Source organism: Triticum urartu, chromosome 6 (assembly GCF_003073215.2).
Source record: "Triticum urartu cultivar G1812 chromosome 6, Tu2.1, whole genome shotgun sequence".
Lineage (NCBI taxonomy): Eukaryota > Viridiplantae > Streptophyta > Magnoliopsida > Poales > Poaceae > Triticum > Triticum urartu.
The window spans coordinates 544,401,848-544,413,175 of record NC_053027.1 but is presented as its reverse complement, the minus strand read 5'-3'; the positions used below and the strand labels follow the sequence as shown (position 1 = coordinate 544,413,175).

Sequence of the window (11,328 nt, the reverse complement as noted above, 5' to 3'; positions counted from 1 at the left end):
TCCACCGCCGTGGAGGTCCGTAGAGCTAGTGATGAGAGGATCTGAACGCTGGAGGGACGCGGCGACGGCGGGGCACTGTCTCTCGTTCACCCCCCTTTCCCAGTAGCGAGCACACTGATAGCAAAGAAAGCGCCGCCGGCACCACCGCTGCCTGTAGCAGGAGTCCGCCCAAATCAGAGGCGAGCTGCGCCTCGGAGCCCCGCACTGATCGCAACCGTCCAATTAGGATCGGAAATTAGGCTGCATTAGTGAATGAGATGTCGTCCATGTCAGTCTTCGGAGCGGCAGCCCGCTAACGTTGGGCCGGCGGGGACGCGCGGGTGGGATGACGGGCGATCACGAGCGTTGAAGAATTAATCTAACGGTTCAAAGCGTTAAATCGCTGTGTAGAACCCTAGGTGGCTGCGTTATACTGTTTCTCAATAACATTCAGTTTATTCCTAGTAATATACATGCAGTAGAAGCCTTTCTTACTATGATAATAGTAAAAAAAACATGACGAATAGTCCGGATAGCGAAATTTCTCCCTCATATATGCTCTAGATTTGAGAGAGGCCGGACTGTCCAAATGATTGAATTTTGTGGAGCCTATTGGGCGTCCATTTGATTTCCGAACATATGAGGGAGGAATGATTTTCGACATTTAAGATGAACTTAATCATTATTTATTTAGTTTGTTTTTATATATGTATTATAGCCCGTAGCAACGTATGGCGTTCTTCTATTTTGCTTTATGAGCGTTATTTGTAAGGCAACCTTGACCTCTGCTTCAAATTTGAAGGCATACCGGTAGGTGAGAGGGTCATCCCCAGCCGTCCATCCGGAGCTGGAGTTTGCATCCCAGCCGTCGATTCGCGATAGAGGCGACGCCGCACCAGCGAGCGCGTCCTCTGGCTGGCTGGCCACCACGCACCCCACCACCCCCTCCCCCGGGTCTAAAAAATCCAGAGCCTTCCCCCATCCCACCCACCATCCCAATCCGACCAAACCCTAGGAAATCTGCCGGCCATGGCGATGTCGGATCTCGCGGCCGCGGTGATCTCCAAGGCCAACGGCGGCGTGGACGGCGAGGAGCCGGTGGAGATCCGGGAGGTGTGGGCGGACAACCTGGAGGCGGAGTTCGCGCTGATCCGCGACGTCGTCGACGAGTTCCCCTTCGTCGCCATGGACACCGAGTTCCCGGGCATCGTCTGCCGCCCCGTCGGCGCCTTCCGCTCCCCGGCCGACTACAACTACGCCACCCTCAAGGCCAACGTCGACATGCTGCACCTCATCCAGCTGGGGCTCACCTTCTCGGGCCCCACGGGCGAGCTTCCTGCCCTCGGCGCCGGACGCCGCCGATGCGTCTGGCAGTTCAACTTCCGGGAGTTCGACGACGAGCGCGACATCTTCGCCACCGACTCCATCGAGCTGCTCCGCCACAGCGGCATCGACTTCCGCCGCAACGCCGAGCGCGGCGTCGACGCCCGCCGATTTGCGGAGCTGCTCATGTCCTCGGGCGTTGTGCTCAACGACGCCGTCTACTGGGTGACCTTCCACGCGGGATACGACTTCGGCTACCTGCTCAAAATCCTCACCTGTAACAGCCTCCCAGACACACAGGCTGGGTTCTTCAAGCTGATGAAGATATATTTCCCCACCGTCTATGACATCAAGCATCTCATGAAGTTCTGCAACAGCCTGCACGGCGGGCTGAACAAGCTCGCCGAGTTGCTCGATGTGGAGCGTGTTGGAGAGTCACATCAGGCCGGGTCCGATAGCCTGGTCACGTCTTGTGCGTTCTGGAAACTCAAGGATTCCTTCTTTGCTGGATCAACCGAGAAATATGCAGGCGTGCTGTATGGGCTCAACGCAGAGAATGGTGTCAGTGCACATTGATGGATGATGCTCCCTTCGAATAGCTCTGTGAATGGGTTGATTTAGGACAGAAAGAGGTGGTGAGTGAGCTAGCAGGCAAAATGATGCCAACTTTGTAGGTTGAGCTTGTCTCACTCAATTAGTCAATTCCATTTTGTTGGATGTAATTTGAACGTAGTGTTTTTCAGTTGTTTCCATTGAACTAGTGTTTTCTGCTTATGCTGTTAGCTTTCTCTTGCATATTACTTAAATAGAAAAGTATCACCTCTATATCTCCTGTTTGACCAATAACTTCAGTCCAGTTCAATATGGCAAAAAGACTATTTTGTCATTGATATGTTTAAAACCTATATGTAGGTAATAGTACATCTAAGTTTTCAGAGACATACACTATATAACACTACAAGAGAAAATGCCACCATCCGTGTTCTGATGTTCACATGTATATTCCTCAAGGCTAATATTTTAATTACCCAGTCAATATGCAAGTAGTAACCACTGTCCTTCTGGAGAATGCCACCACATAATTTGCAATGAGAATAAGTGTTAATCTCCATTTAGATCTCAGTGATTATTATGCAAAGTATTTTCTGATGCTGTCAGTAAGATAGCATGACTTGGTACCCATAATAGCAATTTGTAGATATGTTCACTTGATTGAAAAATGTGTTGTTGATGGATTTTTTTTTGGCTAAAGTGTTCTGTTATCTACTCACGAGTTCTCTAATATCTACTTCCTGCCTTGTGCTGGCCGATCAATTTCATGCGTGAGTTCCTGCATTTTTTTACTACGCTGTTATTGCTAAAATATTTCAAATTTGTTCATACTGTTATTTTTGTTTATTTGTAGCATGTACGGATTATGCACAGGAGTTAAAGTCCCAGTAATTTAATTCATCCTGGACATGTTTTTTCATGATGCGATGCTGATCAGAACAAGTATATCTGTCTTAAGATAATAAGCTATTGCTGTTGATGCTAATTACCTTAATCTCCTGTGAGACTTGGATTTGGTATCTACTCCAAACTACATTCAAGAGATATGCATTAGATTTATTTACTTTCTTTGCCAACAACTGACTAATTAGGAGAGTTCTCATCGCAAGTTACATCCTTCGACACATTCTCCTGCTTTGAAACCTCTACTATTAGACTGTTGATTGCTTTGGTGCTAACACACTCTTCTCCTTACTGAGTTATCTTCGAATGTTGAAGTGTGTCTTTTGGAGGTAGACGGCAGGACTGGTGGCTTTGCATAATTGAGGGGTATAGTTGCCAGTGTGGCTGTTTGCATCCAGTCAAAGAAAAAATGGAGACAGTATCTACATTTAGCAATTACATCTCCATTTACCCTTTTACACCTATAATTCACTTACATGCTTACTTTTGCAGCTCTTCCTTATTGGTGCAGGTTCTAGCAGATGATCTCCTGGAAGAAAACTAGGCTTAGCTCAAATCAGTTCCATCCAAACTTTATATATTGTTAAGGTTAGATCATCTATCCTAATTCGCTTCAACTTGTTTTATCATTATGAGCATACTTGGTTTAATTTTTTCTGTGAAGGATCTTTACTTTGTTGGTTCATTAAGAGAGCTTTGTCGGTTCATTAATACAGCTAGTCTAACTGAACTCTGTAAGGGGACCCTACAAAGTACAGACCGCCGAATCTTGACAAGGTTGATTAGCGAGAACTTTTGCAAAATTAATCTTCCATGTTCTTCATGATGGTGCCTGTGCACATTGATGATGATGCTCTCTTTGAATTATAACTCTGTGAACGGATTAATTTAGGACAGAAAGAGGTGACAACTGAGCTAGCGGGCGAAATGATTGACAAGTTAAGGCCTTCTTTGGTTCATAGGGTAGAAAAATCGTAGGAATAGGAAAGTCATAGGAAATGAGATGACATGTATCTCAAATCCTATGAGTAGGAATAGGAAAGGAGATGCTCTTTTGTCATCGATATGTTAAGAACCACTATTGCTGCATCAGTAGACTGGGGTGAAAGTACATCTATCTAAGGTTTCAGAAACGTGCACTTTACAACATTACAAGAGAAAACTTCACCCTCCTTGTTCTGATTTTGAGGGAATGTTCTGATGGTAACGAGGATATTCCTCAAGGCCAATCTTTAATTTACCCAGCCAATATGAAAGTAAATATAGCACTGTCCTGAAGAACGCTATCACATAATTTGGAATGAGAATGAATGTATCTTATGATTCCAATCACACCATCTTTAGCTATTTATTATTTGGTTTCCATTGAGATCTCAGTTATTATTATGCAAAATGATTTCTAATATTTTCTACAAGATAACATGATTTGGTATCCGTAATAGTAGCTCATAAATATCACCACTTGATAGAAAAATGTATTGTTTATGGATTATTTTTTGGCTAAACTGTTCTGTTACTCGGTAGTTCTAGTATCTATTTTCTCTCTGGTGCTGGCCAATCAATTTCATGTGGGAATTGCTGTAATTTTTTTCCTACATGTGATTTCAGTTAGAGATATTTCTTTTTGGTACTGCACACAATATTTCAAATTCATTCATACTGTTATAGTGTTATATAGTTCATATGTTCAAGTACAGATCATGCACAGAACTTGAAGTCCCAGCAATTTAATTTCATCCTGGACATGTTTTTTCATGATTCGGATCAGTATAAGTAGATCTGCCTTCTGCTATTTCTGCTGATGCTAATTACTCCCTTCATTTCTGTATACAAGGCCACTTCATATTTTTATGTCTAACTTTGACCATTAATTTCACCAACAAAAAGTGAGTTATGTGCCACAAAAAGTATTGTCATTGGATGCACATTTCAAAGAACTTTCCGATGATATATTGTTTATGACATATAACCCATATTTTGTTGACCAAAACTATAAGTCAAAGTTTGACACGAAAAACGAAGTGGCCTTGTATAAAGAAATGGAGGGAGTAACTTACTCTCCTGCAACACTTGGATTTGGTATTTACTTATCCAAACTATATTCAAGAGATATGCATTGGGTTCATCACTTCATTTACATTTTTGTCAACAACTGAACAAGCAGGAGTTCTCATCACAAGCTGCATCCTTTGACACATTTTTCTGCTTTGAAACCTATATGACTGTTGCTGATTGCTTTGGTGCTAACAGCATCTTCTCATTTGGTTATAGTCCATTGCTTAAATGTGTCTTTTGGAGATAAAAAATGGTAGGATTGATGGCTTTACATAATTAAGAGGTGTAATTTTCCAGTGTTGTTGTTTGCATCCAGTAAAAAAAATGGAGACAGTTTCTTCTCTATTCTACATTTAGCAATTAAATCTCCATTTAAATGGAAGAAAGCTAGGTTTGGCTGGAATCATTTTGCATCCATGCTTTAAATATCGTGAAGGGTTAGACCATCTTTCCTAATTCGCTTCAACTTGTTATATTCATTGTGAGCATAGTTTGGTTTATTTTCTTTTCCCAAAGGGTCTTTACTTCGTCAGTTGATTAAGAGAGCTAGTCTAACAGAATTCTGTAAAGTGACCTTATCAGGTACAAATCACTAAAGCCTGATAAGTTTGGGTAGCAAGAGATTCACAATATAATCTTCCATGTTTTGCAGGTATGCCCGACAAGTACTTGTCTAGCATGTCATTCTTGAAGCGGGTGCAGTTCTGGCGTTATACTTATTTTGCCAATCTGTGCATATTTTTTACTGAGGGAGGCTACATTGTGTTAGTGTATCAAAATGAACCCCTCCATGTCATCGTTATCACCAAGGTGCCAGCAGCAACCATCTCCAACAACGAGGTGATTGCTTTTTCAACTGTGTAATGCTTGTGAAGTAGCAATGTATGTAGTGTGGTTTTCTAAGGATGGCTGGAAGACATTTCTATTACTGATCTCTACATAGATATCTCTATCCAGCAAGCGGAAACATGTCTGGTTTAACTTTCTAGCCATCTTTTGCCAGTCATGATTGGATCGACAAAATATTTTCTAAGGATGACTGGAAGACATTTCTATTACTGATCTTTACATAGATATCTCTATCCAGCAAGCGGAAACATGTCTGGTTTAACTTTCTAGCCGTCTTTTGCCCGTCATGATTGCATCGACAAAATATTGTCCAATTCCCATTCCATCCAACCTCTGATTCCCATTTCGTCCCTTTGCTGATTCCTCATGATGGCACGAGAGAGCGTGACCTATGGGTCAGTCGCACCAGATGATAATGGCGGTCGCCGTAGCTAGTCCACCTGTTGCAGGTTGTGATCCTGGTGGTCCATCGGTAGTTCCTGGTGTCTTCTATGCCTATGCCTATCAAATTCGTATCCCTACTGCACAGAGACACAACAAATAATTCATAAAATGGAACTGCATAATTCCAAGCCTCCAAGGTAGACAAGTAAAATGAGAAATATACTAGTACTACTCATCCTTTCCTTGCGTCTTGCTCCTTATAAAGGCTTGGGTAGTAGGCAGTGACATGAAGTCTTTCATCATCCGGTAGGTCAATAGATAAGAATCCATCAGTTATGAGCTTGGTCCTCTGGTAGGTTAGGGCTACAACAGCTTTATCATTCCCTCGAACAAGATGAATTTGCTCATGTCGTTGTTTGCGTTTAATCAAAGAAAATTGAAGGGGACAACATCTTCTCAATTGTACATTTAGCCCTTTTCACATGACTCATTTACATGCTCTGGGCTTTTGGCACATGATCTATTGCGTGAAAGAATTAAGCTTAGCTTAATCAGTTTGCTTTTAAGCTTTAGGTATCAATAAAGGACAGACCCAGTGCATAGAAGCTCCCACACAAGGTGGGGTCTGGGGAGGGATTAAGCTTTAGATATCAATATTAGACCATTTTTCCTAATACACTTCCACTCGTTGTATTAATTGTGAGCATAGTTGGTTTAATTTTTTAATAGGTTTGTCCTTTGTCAGTTTATAAACGAGCTAGTATAATAGAAGTCTGTAAAGAGAGCTTACAAAGTTCATAAGTATATATGTCCTGAGCTATTGCTTCTGATGCTAATAAACTTAATAACTGAATAAGTAGGAGAGTTTTCTCACTGCAATTTACATCCTTTGCTGCGAAATCTAAACAGGTTCAGCGCAATGTTATTGCTTCTGCATCCTACTAGTCATTTTGATTTGCAACCTAGTAGAATATTAGACGGTTGATTGCTTTGGTACTTACAGGCTCTTATTATGGCCGGGTTATGGCCAGTTGCTTTAATGTATCTTTTGGAGATAAAATGACAGATCATTCAGCACTGATGGCTTTGCATAATTAAAGGTAATGGAGGGCTGTAATTTGCCTGCGTTGTTGCGTTCATTCAAAGAAAAATGTGAGGCAGTATATTCTCGATTCTTCATTAAGCCCCTTCCCTTATTCATTTACATGTTCTAGCAGACATGACAATCTCATGGAGAGAACTAGGCTTAGCTCACATCAGTTTGCATCCAAGCTTTGGATATATCAAGGTTAGACCATCTTTCTGTTCCATTCAACTTGATATGAGCATAGTTGCTTTAATTTTTGAATCATCTGTCCTTTTTTATTTGTTTATTAAGAGAGCCAGGCTGATAGAAGTATGTAAAGAAAGCTTAGAAAGAACAGATCAATGAAGCCAGAAACTTTACAAAATAATCGTCCATGTTTATGCAGGCTTGCTTGGCACTGTACTTGTCTAGCGGGTCATTCTCAATAAAAAAAGTGGGTGCAACTTTGGTGCTCTACTCATCTTGCCAAGTTGTGCGCATGATTTCACTTACAATGCAGTTTCATTGGTTCAACAGGACCATCATTGCATTACTCTGACCGTGACAATGCTCATCGCCAGCAGTAAGGCCTACCATCTGTAGCGACAGCTTGGTTTTCAACATGTGTAACACTTGTGCAGTTGTAAGATGTGTAGTGTGAATGCTAAGGATGACGTTTCTGCGACTGATATTTATGTAAGATGTGCGAAATCTCTAATCCTTGCATAGTATTGTATCAGAAATTATGATTTGGCAAAGTTCAGCAATCCACAGTTGCTAGCACCATTTTCTGTCGATTGTGGGTCGAAGGACCGTTCAAAGCCATTTATTTTGAGTGGAATTCCAAGCCATTGTGATGATCAGCTTTTTGTCAGGTTAGATGCATCCTTCTGACATTGTCGTCCTCGGCATCAGTGCTGTGAATCTGTCTCCTCTGATTCACGTTCCATACTAGGAACAAAGAGTAATACCCGATTGATGCTTCCTAGATGGCATGAGAGCATGGCATATGAGATTATGAGAGCCCTGCAGCCAGAAAGCAAATACCACATCTATGCTATGAGAGCATTCTGGCCAAGAAAGAAAATCCCGCCTCGATGCTTTCTAAAGATGGCATGAGAGCGTAGCATATGAGACAAGCAGAGCAGTAGAGATTGAGGGAGAGTAGCTAATGTGGTGGAGTAAGAATGAGAGGCACGGCGCCTAGCTGAGCAGGAGCGTGCATGTTGTGATTCCACAAATGCATAGATAATTCCTAATGCCTTTCATGCCCATTCCTAATCATATACCTAGTGTGTAGAGACTCAAAATTACCATATGGCCATTAGAATACTTAGGGATGCGAAGTAAAAATGAGAAATAGACTACTCTTTTTCTTAGAGATGCTCGGCTTCTTATGGAAGACTTGGTGCTAGACAGTGACATGTAGTCATTACTCCTTCGGTAGGTCAATAGCTAATAATTCCTTGATTATGTTCTTGCTCCTTGGGTAGGTCAGCGGATATGAAACCTGTATCAATTATTTAACCTAACAATGAATTTTCTTTGAAATTTTTTACTTGAAAAGGAAGGTTTGTATTGCTCTTTTTACCTTTTAGCAAGATCAAAACGATCCACCTAGTCAACATAGTTCATTGTTAAAAAGTTCACAAAAATAAATACAAATGGCTGTCATTTCGTCCCCAAAGAGAAAAGAAAATGTCCTAAGTAGAGCCAACATCCTCTAGTTTCATCTATTCCAGAGAAATTGAAGATGAATAACTATAGCAGCTGGAGACAAGAAGTCTTAAAGGCAGAAAATATATCTCATACATCACCGAGGCTATAAGAGCCACGCCACATCATCCGACTCTTCCAAAAGTATGAAGACCTGCGAAATTCTTAGATTTGTCTCTTTACTAGCCACAATGGAGATCTGCCACAATAACATAGCCGTAATTTTTGCTACTACTCATAGCAAAGGCAGACATTCACTGTGCTTGAAACCTTATCTAAAGAGCAATGCACTATTGCCAGTCTAATTTGCAGTTCTATTTTGTCTTTAGGTTGTGAGCTGAATTGTTGCTTAATATCACCTTCGAAGCTTTGTCAGGGACCCTTCTGTTTGAATGCTAACATTAGCACTGGGTCAATGCTGTATCGTCAGGGCAAAAAGTTCTTTTTTTGCTCTTTTGTCATCGGTATGCTTAGAACGTATATGTGATTTTTTCCCATACGTTCCAAAATTTGGACAGGGTTCCACTATCATAGAGATAACGAGACAACAAACAAAAAAAAGCGTCCAAAGCGCAACAAAAGAAAAACGAGGAACATAACCTATATGTGATGGCACCTGAGCATCGAGAATTGAACACTGTAACAATAAAGGAGAATGAACCTCCTAAAAGCTGCTCTTTTTTACTTAGGTTGTCAATAAAAGAGTAGCTGACGCGGTAGAGTAGGAGGGAGAGACATGCCGACTAGTTGTAGAAAAGTTTGAGGGGTAGTGGCTCATATCATGGAGTAGGAGGGAGAGGCACGATGGCTGGCTTACCCCAAGAGTGCATATTGTGATTCCACTGATTCATCGACAATTCCTAGTGCCTTCCATGCTGATTCCTAGCCATATACCTAGTGTGTAGAGGCACAAAAGCGTCGTATATAGTCATTAGAAGACTTAGGGATGCCCTTCTAGATATTTCAAAGATGGAGAAGTAAAATGAGAAGTAAGTTATTCCTCTTTTGCTTAGAGACGTCCTTAGACTTTGGTGCTAGACAATGATTGTAGTCCTTAGTCCTTCGGTAGGTCAATAGCTAATAATTCCTTGATCATGTGCTTGGTCGTTGGGAAGGTTAGTGGAAATGAAATCTTTATCAATTCTTTTACCAAACAATGAATTATGTTTGCTTTTTTCCTTGAAAAGGAAGGAAGATTTGTATCGCTCTTTTGACTTTGTAGCAAGATGTAGGATTGAAAGTAGGCCTAGAGGGGGGGGGGGGATTAGACTACTTGACCAAATAAAAATCTAGCCTTTTCCCAATTTTAAGTCTTGACAGATTTTAGCAACTTAGCACAAGTCAAGCAATCAATCTACACATGCAATTCTAAGAGTGTAGTAGCGGAAAGTAAAACATTGCATATGAAGGTAAAGGGAAGGGTTTGGAGAAGGCAAACGTAATGTAGACATAGAGATTTTTGGCGTGGTTCCGATAGGTGGTGCTATCATACATCCACATTGGTGGAGACTTCAACCCACGAAGGGTAACAGCTGCGCGAGTTCACAGAGGGCTCCACCCACGAAGGGTCCACAAAGAAGCAACCTTGTCTATCCCACCATGGCCATCGCCCACGAAGGACTTGCCTCACTCGGGTAGATCTTCACGAAGTAGGCGATCTCCTTGCCCTTACAAACTCCTTGGTTCAACTCCACAATCTTGTCGGAGGCTCCCAAGTGACACATAACCAATCTAGGAGACACCACTCTTCAAAAGGTAATAGATTGTGTGTTGATGATGAACTCCTTGCTCTTGTGCTTCAAATGATAGTCTCCCCATCACTCAACTCTCTCTCACAGATTTGGCTATGGTGGAAAGATGATTTGAGTGGAAAGTAACTTGGGGAAGGCTAGAGATCAAGATTCTTGTGGTTGGATTGGAATGTCTTGATCTCAACACATGAGTAGGTGGTTCTCTCTCAGAAAATGAGTAGTGGAAGTGTAGGCAAGTTTTGATGGCTCCCTCTTGAATAGAGAAGGGGTGGAGGGGTATATATAGCCTCCACACAAAATCTAACCTTTACACGCATTTGACCCAACTCGGTCAGGCCGAATAGGAGAACTCGGTGAGACCGATTCAGTTCAAAATGTGAACGTTAGGAATCTCGGTGGGACCGATGTGCTAGGGTTAGGGCAAAACATTGTCTTAGTGTGACCGATTGCATGAACTCGGTGAGACCGATTTCATCAACGAGCAAACAGAGTGTTGGTCAGGCAAACTCAGTGGGACTGATCGCTCATTTCGGTAAGACCGAAACGTTACGAAATGAAACAGAGAGTTTGCATTGCCATCTCGGTGAGACTGAGATCCCGGTAGGTGAGACTGAATTTACTAGGGTTTCTGGCAGTGGCTATGTCAAAAGAACTCGGTGGCGCCGGATAGATCAAATCGGTGGGGCCGAGTTTGACTTTAGGTTTTTGACATATTTGGAAATGAGAAAGTGGATGGGGGCTTTGGAGCAT

General features: G+C 42.0%; 1 protein-coding gene across 1 annotated transcript; it reads left to right on the top strand.

Moving 5' to 3' along the window:
- The first annotated feature begins 910 nt into the window (after positions 1-910).
- On the top strand, positions 911-2,127 carry LOC125515120 (probable CCR4-associated factor 1 homolog 7). The gene has a single exon (XM_048680547.1). The coding sequence runs from the start codon at positions 1,009-1,011 to the stop codon at positions 1,876-1,878; it is 870 nt and encodes a 289-aa protein (XP_048536504.1). The 5' UTR covers positions 911-1,008; the 3' UTR covers positions 1,879-2,127.
- Positions 2,128-11,328: the final 9,201 nt, after the last annotated feature.

Coding starts and splice junctions, on each gene's coding strand:
- LOC125515120 (XM_048680547.1), top strand. CDS start 1,009: ATGGCGATGTCGGATCTCGCGGCCGCGGTGATCTCCAAGGCCAACGGC.